Source organism: Notolepis coatsorum, assembly GCF_963971535.1.
Source record: "Notolepis coatsorum genome assembly, chromosome: 5".
NCBI classification, from domain to species: Eukaryota; Metazoa; Chordata; class Actinopteri; order Aulopiformes; family Paralepididae; genus Notolepis; species Notolepis coatsorum.
In genome coordinates this window covers 33,095,697-33,120,731 of record NC_140169.1, presented here as the reverse complement: position 1 = coordinate 33,120,731, position 25,035 = coordinate 33,095,697, and the positions used below count along the sequence as shown (strand labels likewise).

Below are 25,035 nucleotides of genomic sequence, written 5' to 3'. Positions count from 1 at the left end.
CTGTGCGGGTTTTAGGTGTTAATGAAGCCAGCATTGCAGTCTGGGTGGCTGTGGTGGATAAGATAAAGGAACGCATATAAATTTGTAGTTTTCTGGTGTTGAATGAAGTAGTGGATGTATAGCCCACGTTGGGGTCCTGAGGGGGGGGGGGGGGGGGGGGGGGCGAGCGAGCGAGTGTCCATGTATTGTATTTATTATTTTTATGTATTTTAGTCTATTTTCATTCTGATTTAATTACCGGACTGTCATTATTGTTATTATTTCTGTTATTGTCCTGTGAGTTATTGTTGATTATTACTGTTACTGTATTGTTTGTCTTGTTTCATGTAAAAAAAGAGAAAATAAAACATTTGATAAAAAAAATTAAAAAAAAGCTAGTGCTCTGGTCATGCATCCACTCAACTCATAGAAAATACAGCATCAGGCTATTCTAAAAGTATTGATATTAATACTGACAGCTGGGTATCGAGATACCTTTCTAGTATCTGTATCATGCAACACTAGTAAAGACATTTATTTTGACATTCTGATTTAAGAACTTTCTAAATAAAAGTTAATTTATCTGACTGCTTGTATTAATTGATGAAAAAGTAGCCATGTGCAGTAATAGATTATAAAAATGAGGATATAATATATTATTGAGATGCATCGAGATGCATCGTAGAATCTAATCAAATTGTGAGGCCAGTGAAGATTCACAGCTCTAGTAACTTCCATTAGGCATTGGGCTGTGCTTTGCCCATTCTACTGGCTCGCACTGCAGGCACATTTTCCCCAGGTCAAAAAAGGGACAAGAGCCTGTGATGCCTTTTCAGTTCACCTCATACCAATAATGTATTTTCTTTACATTCGACTGGCAGTTTTGGTAAATCAAGTTCATGCATTTTCTTCAAATGGAATCTGAATATTGAAATTGGTTCCGACAGCAGTGATGCAGTGATTGTGCTCATAGAAGAAGCAGACCTGGATCTGGACCCGACTCTCTCGGAGGAGGAGCTGGCTGGGCTGCTGCCCTTCTCCTGGTGGTTGGGAGCAGGCTGGCTTCCAGCTGGGTCGGCGGCTGCAGGTTGGGTGCTGGGAGCACCGGCTACAGACAGAGGCTTCCATGGACCTGCAGGGTACAAGGACAACTTTTAAAACTCCTGATATAATCACTTATGTGTGTGTGCGTGTGCGTGTGTGTGTGTATGTGTTCATAACTGCCATGACTCATTCTAATTAGGGTTGCACAAATACTGATATGGGATATCGGTCAGATACCAGGCTAAAATAGAATATCAGTATTAGAGAATACTGATAATCATTATGATTATGCTGCATTTGACACGTTAACCTCCGAACATATAATATACCGTTCGAAACATCCTCCGTTTGAACGCCACATCACTCCACCAATTCCGTCCCTCGGTTCTCGAGTTACATGACATGTGCATGCGTGCAAGCGTGCGTGTGTGTGTTCCCAGCCTCTGTGTCGCTCTCAGAGCAAAGAAAGTTCAGCTGCTTATTCTTTCCAGAGCTTGTGAGGAAGTAGCCACGGAAATAAACATATCTTCCTCACGTGTCCAGAGTATCTTGTTTAAGAATGACAAGGAAAAGGTCTCACCTGCTCCTGGTGGTGCTGCCTTCACACCGTCTGCCTGCTCTGCCTCAGGGGCGGAGGTGGTCTTGGTGTCTTTAACCGGAGAGGAGGAGGTGGAGTGGGCTGGGGAGGCACTATCGGACCCCCCGTCGCTGGACACTGACCTGGACTTGTTCAAACCAGGAGAGGCTGACTTGGACCTGGACCTCCTGCCGCTCTTCTGAGGGGATCTGGATTTGGACTGGTACCGAGACGGCGAGCGGGACTTGGAGCGTCTGCTGGGCCTCGGGGGCGACCGGTTCCTCCTCTGAGCTGGGGACTTGGATTTGGTCCGTTTGTGGGGGCTCTTGGTTCTGGAGCGACGATTCCGCCTCAGGATGACGACGGAACGCGACCGGGTGCGTCTGGCACGGCGCATCGACCGGGAGTGAGACCGACGGTTCCGGGGAGGCGGCGTTCTCCTCCGCCGAGACGCAGAGTGAGACCTGGATCGCCTGGCCCCACCGCGCCTCACTGGCAGTGGGGAGCGTGTACGCGAACGGCGAAGCGGGCGCCGGAGCCTGTTGAGTGAACGAGACCGCGACCGCCTCCCGAGCGCACCGCCACGCCTGGGAGAGCGGGATCTGGGAGATCGCCTGGCGGCCCCACGAGGCCGCGACTCTGACCTCCGACCTTTCCTGGGAGAGCGCGAGGGGGAGGGGGACCTGCGCCCACTGCGTTTGGGAGAACGGGACAACTTCCTCTTAGGAGACGGTGATGGGCGTCTGGCTCTCTTGGGGGACTTGGACTTCTTTCTCTTGGGGGAGAGGGACCGCGAGGTGGACCTGGACCGGCGTCCACCTCTCTTTGGGGAAGGGGACGGGTGGCTGGATCTTTTAGGGGATTTAGGGGACTTGGAGAGGGACCTCCTCCGTGGCTTGGGGGACCGAGAACGGGACAGCTTTCTGGTCTTCATGGGCGACGGTGACCGTTTTCCCCTGGAAGAAGAACTAGAGCCGGATCTGGACCGTTCTCTGCCTCCTGCTGCTGCTGCTTGTCCGCCGGGCGACTGCCTACTGGGGCTCGGTGAGGCACTCGAACTTGACTGAGACCTCTTGACGTCCGGGCCGGGGCTCGGCGAGGCACTGTGACTCGAATGGGATCTCTTGATGTCCAGGCCTCTCGAACCAGAGCGAGACCTGGATCTAGATGAATCCCGATCGTTGGCCTTTGCCCTCTGTGCAGAGTTGGCCTGGTCCTTCGGGCCGGGGTCGTCTCGCGGTGTAGTTCCATCCTGTTTGGGGATGATGTCTGGCAGTTCCTGGGCATGGGTGAAACCCCCGTCACTATGGTTAGCTTCCACTTTAACCACGGCCTGCGCCCTCTCCTGCTGGCCTGCAGATGGTGACCTCCTTGAGCCGTTGCCGCTTCCCCTCCCACCAGACGGGGTGACGTCTTCTTCGATCTCCTCTTTCTTCACGGTCACAGTTTGGTGTGTTTGGGTGAGGCCGGGAGCTCCTCGCTCCTCTCCCCCTCGCCTGCCTTTAGGGGGCAGCTTGGACAGCGGCTCCTGGACGCCATCCCTGGCTCCCTCGGACTCCGAACCAGACACCGAGCTGCTGTCAGACGGAGAGTGAGACGGGGACTTCTTGTCTTGCTTTTCATCCTTCTTCCTCCTCTTCTTCTTCTTCTTGGCAGCGTGCCTCTTGTGCTTTTTGATTTTGCCGTCTCCCTCTGCTTCCCCACGGTCTGAGAGGAAAGAGGGTTAGAGCTTTAGAGTTCATGGCTCCTAGATGTTTTCAACAAACAGGGTTGTTGTAGATATGAAGACATCCATAAAAAATGTAATCTCACCAGTTCCACATATTATTTTTACGCACAGTTATTGTTATGTTTGAAGGCTCATGGAGTCCCATTAAGGATACCAATTGAACACCACAGATAACACAAATTCTTCTATGAAAGAGAAACATCGAGAGGTTTTGTATCAGATTTGTATCATCAATTACTAACGTCCTCGTATGGAGTCCTCCCCCTAGACTCAGTCTGGAGGAGGGATATACCAGACCTGGAAATAAATTTTGATTGGCAAGAAGCCTGGGCAAACGTTCGACTTGCGTCACGTAACCCGGACCATCAACAAATTAATCTCAACTATATTCATTAGGACATACCTGACTCCTATAAGATTGAACAGAATGGGACTTAAACAAGACTCCAGATGCTCCTTATGTACAAATGGGGATGAGGGTACATTTATGCACATGTACTGGGATTGCCCACCAGTTAAGATATTCTGGAAAGAAGTGTCCCAGCAATTATCAAATTTCTTAATTCTGAATATACCTGTACACCCCTCTGTATTGCTGTTGAATGATGTGCTTGAGTTTGCAGTCCCTATACAGCTAAAGAGATTAGTTTTATCTGGTATCACAGCGGCTAAAAAGCTGATAGCATCAAGATGGTTTCAACCGGAAAAAATATGTCGGAAGGTTTGGGTTCTTACATATCTCGATGTGATTTATCTAGAAATATCTACAGCAAGAACTCTAGGTGTCAGTGAAACCAAAATTGCAATGTGGTTAGAAGTGGTGGAGAGAATAAAAGCTAGCATATGAATAGTAGTGCCTGGTTAGGAGTGAATGATAATGGGGGGCGGCTACGTGGCGCAGTGGGCAAGGCGCTCGCAACGAATGCTGGTGACTAGGCTCGAACAGGATGCCTCCTGTTCGAGCCCCGCTCTCCACATTGCTTTCAGTTTAGCTGGTCGTCCACAGTAATACACATTGGCCGTATTACGGGGAGGGAAACTGAAGGGTGGGGATCAGGCGTTGTGGACAGCGACTCCTACAGGTCGGTTGGTGCGCCTGCGCAGTAGAATCAAGAAGCGACGGGGGCGGGGCCCCTCCAAAGCCCAGACCCTCGACGCTGAAAGATCGAGCCGCGCAGGTGAAAAGATGCGACGGCTGTTACCTCGAGTATCGGAGGGGACTCGTGCTATGTATGACTTAGTCCACATTGCAGCCGGCTTGTGGGAGGCAAGAAACAACGTTCGAAGACAGGGGAGGGTTGAATTGGACGATATGAAAATTGGGATGGGAGAAAAATAGAAAATGGGAGAAAAAGTGGACCAAAAAAAAAAAGGAGTGAATGATAATGGATGGATTATCCAAGTGGGGGTCCGGGGGGCGTGTAGCTTAATGACAAGCAAGCAGTGCAAAAATGCGGAAGCATTCGTCACCGCACGCCACTACGGTAAAGCGCCTTTCTTTTCAGGCCCGCTTTGGGAGCTGTCGCGCGGAAATAGGCTGTCTATTGCCATTCTCTTTGACAAACTCTAACCTTAACCAGCTCCTTAACAGCGCCTAAACTTAACCGTTCTAACCTTAACCAACTCCGAAACAATGCCTAACCTTAACCTTAACCATGCCTAACCTTAACCATAGAAAGAATATTGCCATTATCTTTGACAAACTAACCTTAACCAGCTCCTTAACAGCGCCTAAACTTAACCGTTCTAACCTTAACCAACTCCGAAACAATGCCTAACCTTAACCTTAACCTTAACCATGCCTAACCTTAACCAGCGAAAGAATACACGTTAAAAAAAAATCACGCTAAAAAAAAATATTTGATGGGATTCGAACTCGCCAGCAAACGAGCCGTAGGATCCACAGCCATGCAGTCTTGCCAATTGAGCTATTTCTGGATACTGAATAAGGGGCGGCGACTTATATATATTGAGCTCCGCTCGTGTCGAACCAAGGCGGGATCTCATGCGCATGCGCGGGCACCTCGCGCGAGCACGCCGGCGCACGCACGCACCTGAGCGAGCACGCCGCCGCCGGTGCACGCACCTGGGCGCTGGGCGAAGGAAAATGAAAGGCGCATTACCGCACGCCACTACGGTAGAATGCTTCCGCATTCTTGCACTGCTTGCTTGTCATTAAGGAACAGGCGTCCGGGGGGGGGAGCGAGCTAGAGCATATGTATGTAGGGTATTAGATAGCAAGTATTAGGTGTATATCTCGTATGCTAATTTTTTTTAAATGGTGATTTCATTGGATGTGTACTGTTAATAAATGCTTGTATATCTAATTTTATGTTATGTTTATGTGTATGTTTAAAAAATTATTAAAAAAAAAATATATAAAAAAAGAAAAAAAAAAGTTCATGGCTCCTAGATGACATGCATGGAGATACCGTAGTGCGTTTCCTCTATATATGCGACTATAGACCGAGCTTCAACTGATATGTATTCAGATCATTAATACATTGTAACACAAATAGACAGGTCACAAGGGTTATATTTAGGGATGCTCGATATTAGCTTTTTTACCAATACCGATATTCCGATATTGTCCAACTCTTAATTTCCGATACCGATATCAACCGATATCAACCGATACCGATATATGCAGGGTTTCCCCGTCCAAAAAACGGAATAATTTCAGGTAACTAATAATTTCACTGGATATATATATAACAAATATTGTTATTGTTTTTTTTTGTTTTTAAACCGATACCGATATTTTCCGATATCACATTTTACTGCCGATATCGGCCGATAATATCGGACATCCCTAGTTATATTATATATTTATTTTGTCCAAATTCGAAGAATGGTGCTTTCATGCACATGTTAAGCAGATCTTAGTAAAAATCATAAATTGCATTGTTTTTGCTGGATCACATAACATTGTATCATATTGATCATATATTACTATATTGTATCGAATTGTATTATATCATAGGAAAATGTTTTTGTTTCCTTATTACATGGCGTTTTAACATTCGCCGAAATGCTTGATTGTGATTGGTCAATAGCGCTCGGCAGAGGTCCGCTATTACTCGATAACGGACCTCTGCCGAGCAATAATGACCGCTGTGCGCAGCTGGAGCAATCAAGCCCACTGACACACACTGCATCAGTGCAATCAGACACACTTGCCGGCTGCCGGCGAAGCTGCCGGCGATGACAGCGCGGAGCAACAGAACAGAACTGCGTCTGCATTTGATCTCGTCTTGTCGATGGTGTAAAATGAATTAGGTATATTGTTAGTAAGTTAGCCATGTAATAAGCGGGATAATGTATAGCTATACTCGGTCATTGTCGCAAAATAATTGACCTTCACTACATTTAGAACACCTCGGCGAGGCGCCTCGGTATTCTAAACTCCGTGTCTGTCAATTAGTTTGCGACAATGACCTCGTAGCTATACATTATCCCTTACTTAACACATTGGTTGCCAAAATCGCTTTCCAGCGTTATTGGCCGCCATGCGTTGTCTGCCAAGATCGCTGTCCAGCGTTATTGAGATCAATATTTCATTTTTCATATATACAGCCGCGGTGCTGCAGCTGGACCCTATAGGTGACTGCAACGACGGCTCAATACCGCCGCCTGGTGGATGGTCGGGCGAGTTACACTCGCCAACATCATGTGCCATTCAGTGCATCGATGAAACTCATCCGGCAGTCACATCTCGTTGCGGGACTCCCGACAGACACTATGTACATCAGGGCTATTCAACTGGCGGCCCGCGGGCCAGATCCGGCCCGCGGGATGATTCTGACCGGCCCGCCAAAGATTACATGATAATAAAAAAAAATTTAAAAATATATTTTTCTTTATTTTTTTTTTTACTTTTTCTTTTCATGTCAACGTTAACACGCACAATTGAGCCAAAAGTCACTCAATTAATGACAGATTTCATTGATAAATTGAGGGAAAACTTTGCAAGTCGATTTGATGAATTTGACATGTCCAGAGAATTGATGCATTTAGTGAGCAACCCATTTGCCAATGTAGCTGCTATTTCCACAAAAGGACAAGAGTTCCTTGCATCACTTCACATTGATGAAGGTCTCCTGCAACTTGAAATAATTGACATGCAAGCATCATCTGCTCTGAAGCAGGCACTTGAGAATGAATCCACCACAACATTTTGGATAAAGTGTATTCATGTCAAGACATTCCCCAAAATAAAAACGCTGGCAATATCTGTGCTAACAATGTTTGGCTCAACATACACCTGTGAATCCAGTTTCTCTCGCATGAATGCCATTAAAACAAGCAACGTGCCTCCTTGACAAATGAGCATTTGCATCACTGTTTGCGGGTAGCCCTCACTTCCTATGAACCCTCTTTCTCTGCCATTGCCCAGTCAAAGAAGTGCAATCGCTCTCATTAGATGTGTGTATGTAGGCTAGGCCTGTCTGACCCCCACGCGTTTTCCTTAATGCCAAGCAAGCAGTGCAAAAATGCTTCCGCATTCGTCACCGCACGCCAGTGCGGTAAAGCGCCCTTCTTTTCAGGCCCCGCTTAGACAAATGCTACCGTGCGTGCACCGGCGGCGGCGTGCTCGCTCAGGTGCGTGCGTGCGCCGGCGTGCTCGCGCGAGGTGCCCGCGCATGCGCATGAGATCCCGCCTTGGTTCGACACGAGCGGAGCTCAATATATATAAGTCACCGCCCCTTATTCAGTATCTAGAAATAGCTCAATTGGCAAGGCCACATGGCTGTGGATCCTATGGCTCGTTTGCTGGCGAGTTCGAATCCCATCGAAAATATTTTTTAACGTGATTTTTTTTTAACGTGTATTCTTTCGCCGGTTAAGGTTAGGCATGGTTAAGGTTAAGGTTAGGCATTGTTTCGGAGTTGGTTAAGGTTAGAACGGTTAAGTTTAGGCGCTGTTAAGGAGCTGGTTAAGGTTAGAGTTTGTCAAAGAGAATGGCAATATAATTTCTATGGTTAAGGTTAGGCATGGTTAAGGTTAAGGTTAAGGTTAGGCATTGTTTCGGAGTTGGTTAAGGTTAGAACGGTTAAGTTTAGGCGCTGTTAAGGAGCTGGTTAAGGTTAGAGTTTGTCAAAGAGAATGGCAATAGACAGCCTATTTCCGCGCGACCTGGGCGCTGGGCGGCGGAAAATGAAAGGCGCATTACTGCACGCCACTACGGTAAATTTTTGCACTGCTTGCTTGGCATAAAGCTACACGCGACCCCCACCCCCCTGATGTTTGAGAGTTAAGAGTGGACAATAAGTGCTAATAAGATGCTGTGATTTGCTGTTGTTGCACAGACATGAAGCACTTTTTCATAAGCTCAGCTGCACTATAAATGTGTTTTTTTGTTCAGATGCACATCATGCACTCGTTTGTTTTTTATTTTATTTTTATATTGAAATGTTGAAGGAGATGTTGCAGTTGTTGCACAGTCATAAATGAAGCACTTTCTGCAGGAGATGTTGCAGATGTGGCACATAAATGAAGCACTCTTTTTGAAAAGTATACTACTTTTGCAATGTAGTTAAATAAAAGTTGTGAAAATGTGGTTGCGTGAGGGGCGGAGCTTGGCGATTATGGAGTAGACGTGTTTCACGTGAGCTCCCTTCTACCGTGCGGAATATACATTTTTCCCCATTAGTCTTTATTTTATTTTTATTTGTTTTTTGTCTGCTTGTTTAGTCGTCGAGTTTCAACTACTGTCGTCAACTTTTTTCGACTTTCTGCGATGTCGGTGGTGGAAACCAGATCCATGAGCGCTCCAGCCAGCAAACCACCACCGGGCCTGGCCGCACCATCGCCCGGTGTCGGGGAGATAAGCGAAGCTGTGCTCTCGGTCATGACCAAGCTCCATGCAGAATCTGAGACACGCTTCGCTGAAACACAAAGAAAAGTGCTGGCGGATTTTTGTGATCGAGAGATATCAGAGGAAATAAGGTTGGCGGTCGTCCCGTTGATAGACAAGATGGAGTCGCTGCACGCTGTCTCCTCGGCTAATGCTATCGAACTAGCTGCGCTAACGACGGAGGCCTCATTACAGGGCGAGAAGATGGCGGATCTGGAGCTCTCCCTGCTGGCTAGGCAGGCCGAAGTTGCCAAACTACAGTCGGTAATTGTGGAAATACAGTCCCGGGAGAGACGCTACAACATCAGGATTGTTGGAGTACCGGAGGGCAGCGGGGAAGGCCGTCTCTCTGAGACCATGCCGGAATTGCTGCAAGTAATACTGGGGAATGACGTCCTCCCCTCCCCTCCCGTATGTGAATCGGCCTACAGAGCGGGCAGGACCACTCCTGGAGTGAACAAGGAACCGAGGCCCATCATTGTCAAGCTGAACAGGCTACAGCAGAGAGAACTCATCATGCGGTCGGCTCGTACCAGAAGGGGTAATCTAAGGCTGGGCGATCACAAAGTGGCCATTTTCGAAGACTTTACGCCGGAGGTTCAAGCACAGAGAGGCGAATACAAAGTGGTCCTGTCCAAGCTATGGAAACTAGGCCTGAGGCCCACGCTATTCGCTCCCGCGAAATTATCTGTGTTGGATAAGGTCGATGGTCGGCGTTCATTTTGGTCGTTGGCTAAAGCGAAGGAATATCTCGAGGGGATAGCCGAGACTGTAGCTTGATATCTATGACGGGTGAGTGACTTGGCGATGTGGGCCTGAATACATTGATAGGGCCGGCTATTCATGCCGTCATGCCTAGACATGCTAACGGTCCACTGCCCATCCAACTAGCGGGGCTTCCCAATGACTTCTGTTACTTGCTAATGCTGACCTCATGGTCGTACTTGTGTATCGCCTCTTTGGAAGCTAACGAGCTAGCTGAACAATGTACATAACAGACTCTAACGTGCTATCCGGATTCATCACTAGCTTACGCGCTAGCCTCGGGCTAGCTAGCGGGCTGCGTCTAACGTCTGCGCTGAGACATTCGAGACCCGTTAATATTTACGCACTTTGGTTGTTGTTGCTGTTTAAGTGTCATCGTTCGCACAATTCAACGGTGATCGGGTCCTTAACTAACTTCTTGTATTCTTTTATTTTTATATCAAGGCTGTTTTGAGCTTTGGGCTCCGGTAGGAGAAGATCGGTTGAATATATATATAAACAATATATGATAACAGGTTGTGTCAGGTATTGCTTATTACCATCCCCGGGTTAATGAATGTGTTTAATTCTATTCTTACAAAGGTTATGTCATTCCAGCCGTGGTGCCTGATCGGAGGGGCACTTGCAGGTGTGCACTTTGACCAGGCATAACCCCACTTTTTTCCCTTTCTTATTATTGTCGTTGTTTAAATTACATCTGTTTGCACAGTTTACCTGTGATCCGATCCTGCCTTAGACTGTCTGCTGGTATACTTTAATTTAATTTTGTTTAGAGTTTTCATTTGTCCATTTGTGCTATAACATTGCGACGTTGATGCGCAGACTCGGAAATAGATGGTTGCAGGGGTGATGTTGAGTTATTATATAATAATGGCTATTTTTTTCCATTATAGTTATCTCATGTTAAGGCCAAGGCTCACGGTGGTTTTCGACCGATATCTTTATTGAAACAATATATGATAACAGGTTGTGTCAGGTATTGCTTATTACCATTCCCGGGTTAATGAATGCGTTTAATTCTATTCTTACATAGGTTATGTCATTCCAACCGCTGTGCCTGTTCAGAGGGGCTGTTACAGGTGTGCACTTTGACCATAACTCCCTTTTTTCCCTTTCTTACTATTGTCGTTGTTTAAATGACATCTGTTTGCACAATTTACCTGTGATTCGATCCTGCCTTAGACTATCTGCTGGTATACTTTAATTTAATTTTGTTTTGAATTTTCCTTTATCCATTTGTGCTATAACATTGCGACGTTGATGCGCAGACTCGGAAATAGATGGTTGCAGGGGTGATGTTGAGTTATTATATAATAATGGCTATTTTTTCCATTATGGTTATCTCATGTTAGGGCCAAGGCTCAGGTGGTTTTCGACCGATATCTTTATTGAATTTTATTTTTATTATTATTTGTGTTTATTGGACTAGTGGGGGTTTAATCAGGGGTTTATCTAGAGGGGGGTCGGAGTGGGGAGCGTCTTATTGGATCCATGACTCCAGTGGGAAATGATAGGAAGATGACCATCCTTAGTGGATGGGGCATAGGGAGGGGATTGGAAAGTGGGTATAGGAGGGCTTATAATAGGACGGGTGGGTTAGGGTTTAGAGTAGAAGGAGGGGGGGTTGTAACTGGGGTGGTATTTTTATGTGTTTTATATACTGTTGTCTTATATGTGTGTAATTGTTCCTCCTCTGAACTCCTGGGATTGACCGTCTGGGCCCGCCTGGATCAGCGCCTCTGTACTCAGCCTGGCTGCACTGGTATGTTCTCTACGCATTTAGACAAACTCGACCATGGCTAAATTGAATATTTTAATTTGGAACGCAGGAGGTCTTAACGCCCCACACAAGCGTGCCAGTGTCCTTTGGTTATTGAAGAGAAGAAATATTGACATTGCTCTCCTTAGTGAGACGCATTTATTGGTGGGTGATGTGTCAAGGCTAGCAAATCGACAATATCACGTTATCTCCTCATCCTCAGCCGATGATAAGACGAAAGGAGTCGTCATAGTTACAAGACGTAACCTTGATATCAAAGTCCTGGATGTGTGGTCGGACACGGAGGGAAGGATTACTATAGCAAAAGTTGAGTTCTCTCATAGGAAGATGGCAATAATAGCATTGTATGCCCCTAACACATTTGATTCAGCGTTCTATAATACAATCACGAAGAATATGTTGGAACTTACTGGATACGCTCTCATTGTGGGTGGCGATTTTAATGCGTGCTGGGATGCGGAGATGGATAGGTCCGGGCCCTCTGAAACAAGCGACCAAAAACGGTCCTCTAAGGCCCTCAGGATGTGGGCCCAGGACACTGGGCTCGCAGACCTATGGCGCTTATCCAATCCCACCCTCAAGGATTACTCTCACCTGTCTGCCAGACACAAAACCTTCTCTCGAATAGACTATGCATTCGCATCCCCTAATTTGTTTGATAGTTTCGACGTCTCATTGGTTCCCCTGGCTCTCTCGGACCACAAGGGGATTTTCCTTGTGGCAACCTTTGGCAGGCTCTCCACAAGAGCTCCCAGGTGGCGTTTTAAGGATGCACCGAATGGGAAATTCTTGGCCGAAACCGATAACGAAAATAGGAAACAGTTGGCCGAAAACCGAATGCCGAAAGGCCGAAAATGATTAATATAAATATATATATATTTTTTTTTAGCTACCCGATTATGGCTAAACTTAACTTAAATAATATTAATAATCACTATTATGGGCCCATAAAACATTTATTCAGCACTTTTGAATGCATACATTAATTCCAAACTGTTAAGACTAAAAGACTACAACGATTGATGACGACTTCCTGTCCTCGCATTTCCATTTCCGGTTTAACGATAATACATTTTCAACAACAGATTGCTGCTAATTAAACACTTCATGGAAACAGAGTAACGTTAACGTTATGTCGAGTTCATACGTGTAGTGTAGTATGAACTCGTCATAACGTTAACATTACTCAGTGTCCACTGTTGCTGCCACCGTTGCGTCGCAGATGGATGGTACACTGTTAGCTCCGTAGCTAATCCGCTCCTAGACTACTGATAGCAGTACCGTTAACGTCGGAGCTGATCAATACTCCGGTTTTTTCTAATTTAGTTTAGAACCGGGTTTCGGGGGGCATCCCTACTCCCAAGAGGAGTTAGTTATCACAGGCTGTAGAATGCAGGAAGAGCTGCCAAGCTGCTCACGTTACATGTTGCGCATGCTACCGGTATGTCTGTAGTCGCGTTTTGATGACGTCATCACAACAACACGTTATTTGACTTTCGGTCATATATTTTCGGTGCTAAAACCCTTTCGGCCGAAAGCCGAAAGAGCCTTTTTAACCATTTTCGGCCGATAATTTTCAGTAGCCGAATTTTCGGTGCATCCCTAGTTTTAACTCAACCTTATTAAAGAACGATGATTTCTGCTCTGAGTTCGGGAGTAAACTAGCTGAATTCTTGCAGATCAATGTTGGCACGGTCGATGACCCCAGGGTCCTATGGAACGCATTGAAAGGATTTATCAGGGGTCATGTCACACTTTTCTCCTCCAACTTACGTAAATCCCGATCAAAAAAACTAGAAGGACTGGAAACATTATATGCGGATCTATACGCATCTTTGCAAACTAACTATAGTGAACGACTAAACACACAACGTAAGATAGTCAAGAAGGAAATAAACTCCATACTTAAACAACAGTCTGAGTTCTTGATACATAGGACAAGGCAAAATTACTACTTTCACGGCTCCAGGCCTAGCCATCTATTGGCAATGAAAATACGCTCGAATTATCATTTCTCGGATATCCCCTCGATCAAGACGCAACAGGGTACAATCACTACTGATTCGAAAAAGATCAACGACACTTTTAAAGAGTTTTACTCAGTTATATAGCTCAGAGGTTAATCTCGACGACTCTAAATTTGAATCGTTCATTGGCGGGCTTGAGATACCCCACATTTCTGAGGAAGAGGCTAAGAAACTGGGGAAACCGATCACCCTTATGGAACTAAGGGAGACGATCGCTGAAATGCAGAGGGGTAAGGCACCAGGCTGGGATGGTATTCCACCCGAGGTGTATTTAGCTTTCTGGGACCAACTGGGCCCATTGATGCTCGATATGATCAATTACGCTATCGAACAGGGGGAGTTCTCAAGAGATGTCAACATGGCGCCGATTTCTTTACTTCTCAAGAAGGACAAAGATCCCAATGATTGTGGTAGCTATAGGCCCTTGAGTCTTAAAAGTGTTTGCCAAGGTGCAGGCCCGCCGCCTGCAGAGATTTATGACGGTATTGGTACACTGCGATCAAACTGGTTTTATCCCGGGGCGCCTGGCTGCAGATAATGTTAGGAGGCTGTTGCATGTAGTCGATAACAGTAAAGACAATACAGCTCCGTCCACTGTTCTGTCTTTGGATGCCATGAAGGCGTTTGACAGACTAGAATGGTCATACCTGTGGAAGGTACTTGAGGTCATGGGTCTGGGAAAGAATTTTATTCATATGATTAAAGTCCTGTATGCCTCGCCGTCGGCAATGATACTGACAGGCAAAAACTGTTCCACACTTTTCCCAGTCTCCAGATCTTCTAGACAGGGTTGTCCTCTGAGCCCGGGACTATTCGCGCTTTCCCTCGAACCATTGGTCCAATTTATTAGGCAATCAGAGGACATCGTCCCCATAATGATCAATAATACACCACACAAAATTGCTCTCTATGCGGATGACCTACTGATTTTTATGGATGACCCTTCCCGGTCGGCCACAAAATTATTGGAAATAATCGACGACTTTGGTAAATTGTCAGGCTTTAAGATTAACTGGAACAAATCAGCCTGCCTACCTCTTAATGAGCTGGCCAAGGCGGTGCGACTACCAGCTGATATCCCCATAGTGGAACATTTTAAATACTTAGGTATAGAGATATTCCCCACGCTGAGTCAAACTACTAAGTACAACTTCACGGGTACTTATGATAAAATACGCCAGAATCTAGACAGATGGTCGTCCCTTCCTAACTCCCTTCAAGCCCGAGCTTCCATAATCAAAATGAACGTTCTGCCTAGGATCAATTTTGTTAGCTCAATGCTCCCCCTGCCCCCTCCAATAGACCACTGGCGCAAGGTACAATCGATGGTATCTAAATTTATCTGGAATAACAAACGCCCGAGAATCAAAAGAGCTACTACTCAACGTAGGAAACAAGATGGGGGCCCCTGCAATCCCTGATTTTAAGCTTTATTTCTGGTCCTTCTCACTGAGACCTCTGATGTGCTGGCTAGACCCTGTAGATGCTGTATCTTGGCGCGCCTTAGAAGCGGCGGCGGTCTCACTGCTAAGATTGCAGGATGTGGTGTACTCCACTGTCTCTATTTCGAAATGCCGGCTGAGGTATGGACCGATCATAACTCACGTGATCCAAACGTGGCGTAATGTACAGAGGTCGTGTGGGGTTAAATGCCCATGGCACCTGGACTCTCCAATTTTTAATAACCAGCAATTACTTGTTGGGCACAAGCCGGTTAATATTCCTCAATGGCAGAGGGGGGGAGTTCATACTCTGGAGGATATTTATGATAAGAACGGCCTCCGTGCGTTTCAGGACTTAAGAGAATTTTATGATCTTCCCGGCGAGTCCTTTTTTCTTCACCTTCAACTAAGGTCAGCGCTGCGGGCGCATGGCGTGCCGTGGGCTCAAGCTTTGCAACCACACCCCTTCCTCAGGCTCATAGTGGACAGGACGACCTCCAGAGGGTTTGTCTCAGACTTTTATACGCTCTTAATTCAGTCCACGTATAAAAATGTATCATTGGATACAATCTGGCGTGTGGATATCCCGGAGTTGGACCCCGAGTTTGACTGGGATGATGTTTGGGCAAATGTGGCATTATCTTCCTGCAACCCCAATCACCAGCAAATTAATTTTAATTATATTCATAGGACCCATCTTACACCTAGGAAGCTATTTGCTATGGGACTGATAACCGACTCTCGGTGCACTTTGTGCTCTCAAAAGGCCACTGGCACTTATATGCATATGTATTGGGATTGCCCACCAGTGGCCCGCTTCTGGAGGTCAATAACGGACAAACTTTCAGATCTGTGTGGCTTAACTATCCCATTCACAGCTGTTACGCTACTCCTGAACGATATAACGACACTACCTGCGTCCGTTCAACTAAAAAGGGTTGTCCTAGCGGGTGTCACAGCAGCGAAGAAGCTAATAGCAATGAGGTGGAAGGAGCCCGAGAAGCTTACAGTGATTAACTGGTCCCTAACACTATTGGATGTGATTTATCTTGAGATATCCACGGCGCGGGTGATTGGGGTGGGACAGGCAGGTATTGACCTGTGGTTTGCAGCAGCCGAAAAGGTCAGGACCGCCGTGTGCGGCTGAGCGGGGTTGAGGTGCGTGTTCGGGTGAGTCCGGGGGTCTCTTGGGAGGGGGAGGAGGAAATGTTTTGTCTGTCTTGTCTTTTGTCTTGTCCTCTTGAGTTTAGCTGGGGATTTTATGGGGGGGCAGCTATTTAACTATTTCTTCACTGTTTGGTCACTTTTACACGGTCTCTGTGAGTCTATGGAACACCTCTACAGGTTTTTATTTTGTCATGAAGCTTCATTGCTCTGTTTTCGGGTCGTGTTCTCAAAAAGTGGTCCTTGTGGTGAATTGGAGATGTACGTTTTATTTATATAGGGTCACACAGCCGGGAATCGGGGCTGAACACTGGGAAAGACCATTTATTGGATAGTACCCCTTGGATTTAAAATTTAGAAGGTTGAACTCTGTTTTCTTTTCTCTTTGTCTGTATAAATTGTTATTCTGTATTATTGTTTTTGTTATTTTCTTGTGAAGTTCTATGTATTGTGATTGTGTTTAATGTGTTGTCTTGTTTCATGTGAATAATAATAAAAAAAATTGATCAAAAAATAAAAAAAAATTGGTTGCGTGTTGTGTCAAGTGTACATATATTCATAGCATGGGGAGGCGCCGTGGCAGTCCGGCCCCTGGCCCCTTGGGTTTCTGACAATGTGGCCCCCTGAACAATTTAGTTGAATAGCCCTGATGTACATAATGGATCGCTTTCTAAACTTAATAATCGATATGATTTCGGCGTTTAGTGCGACATACAAACCGGAAATGGACCTAGGCGATCGGCGTCGTGTACTTGGGATCTTTCACCGCCAGTCTCATTGGCGCACGGTAAGAGGAATATAACATTATTTTCAACCCGATTGTGCTATTCCTTGTTTGCAAACCATCTGATCAATATATCACCCATACTACATAAAGCATTTACTGATGATCGGGGAATTATAAACGACGCCCCCCCCCTTTCCTCCGTGCATGATGAGGCATAAATTGTATACCGATCATATACATTTGAGTTTTTTGGTGTAGCGTGTATGGGGGGGAAACGGCAATCGATAATCTATATAATGCGTTTGGGCCTATAACTAGCGTTTTTGGAATTACAGCCGAAAAGATTAAAAAACATACTTATATTCTAGAAGGTATTAACACAACAATGTATGAATGAAAAGGTATAACGTTCCCACATCCTGAACGATAGATAATCGATGTGGGCCATAGTAATGTCAATATAGCAATACAATTAAAAAAGTTATAGTCCTGCAAAGAAGGTAAACATCTCCATAGACTTACAGCACTGGCAGAGAGGGTACTTTGATGGGTACAATGGCTGGCACAGAAAGTGTTAAAGTGGTAATCTGGAAGAATCCTGATTTGTTTGTTGTGGTTGGATTGCGTTTTTTGCACTTGTGCCGACTCGTTTCCCATCTAGAAAATTCATGCTAAACTACTGAGTTAGTCTTCTTAGTGATGCATGATATATCGGCCGCCAATATATCGGCCGATATGGTAATTGTTTTACACATCGGTATCGGTCCGATATCAAGATGGGGCCGATATTTATAATTAAAAGAATTTACTTTTTTTTATACATGTTTTGGTCTTAAATAGTTAAAAAAAAAAGATCAATCATTTCTGAAAATAAGTTTAAAAAAGAAGACGTTTGGAAAATAGCTCTTTATTTGATTATCATAAAAAAGTGTTTTCTATACAGAGATATCGACATCGGTAAATATTGGTATCGACCAGAACAGCAATATTAATATCGGTTATCGGTATCAGCCACAATTTTCACATCGGTGCATCACTTCTATTAATTCCAAACAAAACGCTGTTGCTGCTGGTGACATAAAACATCACTTCCTGTATGCCACATTATTTTTCCGGGAATGTCCTACCAGACACCAGTGTTTAGAACAGCCAAACATTCAGGAACTGGTTATAGGTAGAATCATTGGTTACAATCAGTTGGTGATAAGAGTGGCAAAATAGTTTAACGTCTTAACAGACAACTTGAGTTGAACTTGTGTACTCTGTAGTGGTTGCAATATAAAAAAATTATTTTATCTTTAGAAATTGGTATAAGCTGGAAAACACAGCGGATCCATGGCCTGAAGTCTTATGTAGTACAGGTCCAAATTTGATAAAAATCCGTTCAGAAATTAGTCTTTGAGAGAGATCCGGGTAAACAGTGCGGAGATAAAAAAAAGCTCTCCAAAATCCATTTCCTCATCCACGGCCGTTCATTCTGAAGTGTGATCCACTTCTGGTTTTCGCTCGTCAACTTTAACCTAGATCCCTTATTCCATGTGGGGTATCATTGGAAATGTACACTCATTGGCTACAATGCTGACCAATCATTTTCACCATCAGTGGATGATTGGCAGTTCTGAAGCATCGGGAGTCCGGGGTGGTAATCTGACACGTGGCGCGTAAAAAGATGCTTGCCTGACATATCGTCATGTAACTGGAGAAGCGAGGCACGGATTTGATCGAGTGATGTGGCGTTCGAACGGCAACAAATAGATCTTTCGAACAGTAATTTATATGTTCTGCAAAAAATGCAGCCCAAGCCGCTAGACCAGTGTTTCCCAAACTCTGGGTCGCGACCCGTTTTTATTGGGTCGCCAATAAAAATAAGATTTAAAAAATAAATAAATAAAATTAATTAAAAAAGAGCTGTAGATGTGTTGATTCAGTTTGGCACCACATACTTATGTGAATCTGGGTTTTCTACTCAAGCATACCTGAAAAACAAATACAGAAACAGACTACCGGCAAATGCTCAGCATGACCTCAGAATAGCACTTTCAAAAACCAAGCCCAGAATAGATCTGCTGGTTGAAAACTTCAACCAGCCACATACCTCTCATTAGATTTCATTGTGCCATAGATTAAATATTATACCCCTTCTAGCATGTCAGGTCAGTAGAATTTTTTAATAAGTCAGTACAAATTAATCAGAATGTTGCTCAATGTTGGGGTTTAAAGTTGAGGGATGGAGGGAGGGGGTAAGAAAGAGTTGAAAAAGGGGTGAGAAATAGAAAGGAGTAGAACATGTTTGTTTTTAAAAGTGTTACAAAATTGTATGTACATATGTTATGAGGTGGTGAGCAACTTAACATTACACTATGATTATTGCTGTGATGGACTTTTATAATTAAATAAATACATTTCATATACATTTGAAATTCATGGTTCGTTGTGTTCTTTATCAGTAGTTTATAAATTTATGTTTTTTTATTTTTATTTTTTTAAATCTTTTTCCCCCTTCTTTTTCAGTTTTTTCTCCCATCCCAATGTTAGTCGTTATGCCAATTCCCAATCCCCTTCCTGGTCGTTGCGCACTCTACCCCCTACCATCGGTCCGGGAGGGCGGAGATTATCACATGCTTCCTCAGACACATGTGTACCCAGCCCACCGCTTCTTTTCACCTGGCAGCGCGGACTCTCACTGGGAGAGTGTAACGCGTGGAAGGTCACACTACCTCTCCTAGATCCTTCCCTTGCTGTGCAGGCGCCCGACCGAACTGTAGGAGTCGCTGTTTACAACGACCAGGACCCACCCTCGCCGGGTTTCCCACCCGCTAACACTGCCAGTTGTGTTAGTATGGACGGTCGGCCAACCCGGAAGCACCACAGCTGGATTCGATCCCACTGTCTCTGTGGTGGTAGACACTCTTAGTCCGCTGCACTACCCGGCCGCACTATAAATGTATGTTATGGCAATTCATGATGTATTTTTGTAAGTTTGGGTCCCGGGGAAGCATCAAATTCTCTTTTGGGTCTCAAGCTGAAAAAGTTTGGGAACCCCTGAGCGCTAGACAGTCGCAAAGTCACATGATTTTAAATTTTTTTTGTATTGATTTTCTCCATGGTCTATACAAACAATATCTCGACTTCTCCTTCATTTATCTCGGCCTTCTGCAGTACAACTTGCATCAAATGTTAATAATTCTGAGTTAAAGTGCAGAAGTACAAGTACACACATGAGGACCCACAAACAAAAACAATAACCAAAAATAACATAACAAAATAATATGTTAGGGTGCATCTCCAATAAATCTGCATCTACCATAAAGCAGACAAATAACAATAATATGTTGCGGTGCATCTTCCTGGCACTCAACTCCTTTTACACAAGGTTCACTTAACAATTAACCCGAAGTCACATGACTTTCATGCGTTCCGCGCACGGGCACGTCGGGACGTATACGTTGCACGTTATGTGGTTAAGAATATTATTATTACTTTAAGAATTGTTATTGTATTGTAAAGTGTAAGCAGGGAACATTGGTCTGCTCATTTAACCGTGATCACAAAGATCTGACCAGAGGAAATTGTCCTTGTTGTAGTATAGTTAACAGATAATAGTAAGTATATTAATGAGACATTGGAAGGCCTGATTGAGACCTTCTTCAAACATAAGCAGTAGGGATTCCCCGATCACATTTTTTGCCACCGATACCGATCACCGATCGTCGTGAGCCATATCGGCCGATACCGATCCGATCGTTTTTGATTAAAAAAAAATTTATATAATTTTTTTTATTTTAATTATAAAATATATATATTATATAATTAGACTTGTACTTGTATTATCTATCTGTGAGACATCGCCACCACACAACAAGCTCCACTGTCTGTGTGTACTCTAGTAGCCTCCAGCTACGGCCAGGATTCTCCGGAGCTGCAGCTGGGCCCTATACTCGAGTAGCCTGCAGCTACGGCCAGGATTCTCCGGAGCTGCAGCTGGACCCTATTGATCATATTCAACAACATGCCCTCAGCTCGAATATGCATCGAATGAGTGTTATAAAACATTGATATCAGGAGCTATCTGTGGCTACTGCTGGCCGGCTATATAACGTTGATACAGCGCCTCGTGAACTATTTAGTTCAGTGGGACATTTCGTTTTGAACAGTGAGCTGGCGTCAGCTAACGTGAGCTAGCTGAGGTATCATACACGTCTCTACTAGACTTGCTGGAGCGTTTGTTGATGTCAGGAGCTATCGGTAGCTGGCCGGCTAGATACCGTTCGGTTAGACAATGCCTCATCATGTATTGGACTGGAAGTGAATGGTTGACTGGGTCATTTTGTAACGGTAGCTAACGTTAGCTCAGGGAGACGCCGTCCTCCCGTCCCACTAGACTAGACCCGTGTTTACATGCGCGCGGGAGGGGCTGGAGGGAGGAGCAGACGCCGCACCACTGTGTGGGAGTGAGTGCAGCTCCCGGTGTCTGAGACAGAACTCAGCGAGTGAGATCGGTTTTGACGATCGGCGAAAATAAAGCATTATCACCGATCGCATATTTATACTGATTATCGGCCGATAACGATCGGTGGCCGATCGATGGGGGCATCCCTAATAAGCAGCCTTCAGACCACAGTGGAAACACAAACAACAATGAGCTGAACAAACGTTTTAGTTCCAGGAAAAGTAATTCCTGGGGCTAAAGGTTTCAGGTGTTTTGGGTGGAAGCGCGGCTTTTGCTTACAATCACCTGTTATTTGTGACCAAGATATATGCGCACAAATAGTATGAATCTGATCATTAACTGATTGGGCGCCATACCGGGTTATCTCGCCAACCGTTGAGCGCCAAAACCCGAGTATACTCTGGTTTTTATCCTTTGATAATTTCCTTTGATCCCCGTTCTATACGGTCAGCCAGAGCCCTCTAGTATCGCCTACCTTTTGAACTGGAATGGCTTGGTGTGGATACACCTTTTCCTTTTTATTTTTTTGCAAGGGCTCCTCCTCCTCGGAGACGGAGACACAGCGATCGCCTCGAGATTGTTGCCTGAAGCCTATTTCCCATATACACAAGTACAGGGGAGGAAATTAGGCCACTTTACTCGCCAAATGAGAGTATTTTTGATGTTTGGCGAGTGATTCACGAAGACCACTCTCCACACTGGCGAGTAGTAAACAAAACAAAACAAAAAAAATCATTCTGCAATCTGCTGATTCGCTCACTGGCACAAGCCGAACTCCGACTCCCCCATTATGATTCCTCCCATTTGCGCCTCATAATAATCCATAACCAATGAACATCATCGTTGTACAGATGCGCTCTAAGCTCCTCCAATGAACACTCGTTTTCTAGAAGATGCCGCCCATCTAGGGGAAGTGGCTATACCACTGCGAGCGGACCTACAGACTCCTGTCAATGGCTTGACAACGTAGACAAACGTAGACAAAAACACATCGTGGATGAAAATAATTGCATATAGTCGTCGCTTTCGGATATCAGTGCGGTCTGACATGGGGGCGAACAACAGCACACGACGTTCTCCCTTCGAGTCGGATGAGAATGACAAGTGGGCGTGAGGCTAACCCAGCATTAGCCGGCTAGCTACCTAACATGTAACAAGCTACCATAACGCGTGTTCAACATAGTGAAGTGGACTATACTGAGCGGCTTTGCTTAAATGCAGCCGAGTGACATTTTATTATTACCGGGTTTCCCCCCATATCACCACTCGCCCATATGCCCTTCACAACGGGGATGTTGTCATATTGTCATTCAGAATACACCTGCTGAACCCCTAGCGTTGACATGAGATTCGATTCCAATGTAGTTGTAACTGTGGCCATTATATGGTTTCATCATTTATGTTATTTCAGTTTGTAAGTGTAATATTTGAGAATGTATTTATGTTTCATTTCTTATTTTCTTTATTATTTAAATTGCTACAATTTATAATATATTCATTTTGACGTCTGGTCATATGTGGTGTCCCGTTAGGCTGCTGTTGTGTTGTTACATTTGGGTCTGATTAAGACACCTGCGAGCAAGCGGCAGGGATGTTGGGAGACTGGGACTCATTAAGACACCTGCAGCGGCAGGAATGGTGAGACGAGTTGTACAGGCTCTCTAGATTCGAAGAGTGTACGACTATGTGTAGTGTACCACTAAGACTGTTACCAAGAACAGAAGAACAAGACCCCTTTTTTATGTAGCATGCAGCCAACGAGGTAATTAATGTTTATTTGTATTTTGCTTTTCTGATGTATTGTTTTCATATCGTGTATATTATTGTTTGTGTTGACCTGACGCAACGTATATGTTTCTGTTTAAGTTTTCACGGTGGATTGGAGGACCAAGCCTTTAATAAACCCGTCGAAAGGAAACCACTTGTGTCTGCAGTGCTTGAAGGAGTTACAGTGAAAACTCGACTGTTCATCGATGCAAGTGGGCGATGAAGCAAGTCCAAGTTTAAGGCCGGCGTCCAGCGGATCTTCCCCGACAATTGTTTGCTGCGCTGCCGGCGCGCCGACATCAAAGGACAGATGAGTCACAAACAATACGCACTACACGCATAACCGCAAAGAAGTAAGAAGATGCACACAGTATAATGAGCAGCGTTTCAAGATAAAGCCATAAAGGACTTGGACATTATAAGTTAAGAGTGGTCAGGTCAAGAAGAGTGCTTTGTAAACGTTTCTATAATATATTTGACTGTGAATTCTAATTACTGTGGTGTGCGTGCTAAAAACGTTTTGACTTATTTGCCTATATAATTTAACTGAAGCTAACCATTTGTACACATTAAGGTGTCAACGTTAAAGTATAAATATTTTCTGATTGAATTAATTTCTAATTTAAAGTGTGTTTTGGAAATTATAACCTATAAAAGGCACGTATAATTTATAGGTGAAGGCTATTATTGGCATCTAATATTTATGTTCCTAAGCGTTCTGAAGCGCTTAATATATATGTGGAGGTTATTTTGAAAGCCAATTGAATTAAGCAATTTGATTTGCTCGGAGAGTACTGCATTTAATTCAAATTTGAGTACAAAACAGGCTAAAGGTTTAAAGGTGTATTTACTATTTTTTCTTTACAAATTTTGGTCAATTTAAAGTAGTGATTTAAATGACAGAGCCAATTAGGCCTGCAATTGAAGTAGGGGACAGTGTTAGGGATAGTGCAAATTCCCAAGACCGACCTGAAGAAGGTCAGGAAGAAGGTGCTGAAGCCCAGCAAGAGGTACCAAAACGATCTCAAAGAACCAAAACTCTAACAGAGAAGGGTAAAGCAATGCAGGAGGATAAGATCAAAGCGCTACAACAAAGATTTAATTACATTTACAATAAATGGAGGACACAAGTTAAATCTTCTAAAGGTCCGTTATCACAATCAACAGAACATTTGTCTAATGAGCTGCTTACTGATATCATTACAGATGTCACAGGTCTTTCTAATGATGTGCAGCATATTTATGATCAACTACGTGACATCTCAACTCCAGACCAGGACACGCGTCTAAGAGTGGATCTGTGTGCAGGGATTTCTGAGATAATTGTGTCCAGAGCCACATTTAGACTGGGGGGAAGTGTGTTAGAAGAAGGAGAGAAAGAGTGGCCAGAAGCAGGCTCTCTCTTTGACTCAAGCACCTATAAATCTGGTTCTGCCACTTCTTCCAGGAAAAGTGCTTATAAATCTGGTTCTGCCACTTCTTCCAGAAAAGGCACCTCAGTGCATTCAAGCAGTTCTTCTGTAAAGCGACGAGATGCTGTCGCTGATGCTGCTGCAAGCCAAGCTGTTCTGGAAGTGTTAAAAGAACAAGAAAAAGAACAATTGGAAATGCAGTGCCTAGAAGCAGAAGCTAAAAAGAAGATAGCTGAGCAAGAGGCAGCAGGCATAAAGCGTCGTTTAGAACGAGAAGCAGAACGTTTAGAAAGAGAAACAGAAGAGGTTGAACGA

General features: G+C 44.6%; 1 protein-coding gene across 2 annotated transcripts in view; it reads right to left on the bottom strand.

The window, feature by feature from the left end:
• sona (SON DNA and RNA binding protein a) overlaps positions 1 to 25,035 on the bottom strand; it is a 140,748-nt gene that overhangs the window by 31,471 nt on the left and 84,242 nt on the right. For both annotated transcript variants that reach the window (XM_084314993.1, XM_084314994.1), the window contains exons 5-6: positions 1,604 to 3,307; positions 964 to 1,111 (exon numbers count right to left, since the gene is read on the bottom strand). In XM_084314993.1, the coding sequence (XP_084171119.1) occupies positions 964 to 1,111; positions 1,604 to 3,307 (1,852 nt within the window). The remainder of the gene's footprint in view (positions 1 to 963; positions 1,112 to 1,603; positions 3,308 to 25,035) is intronic.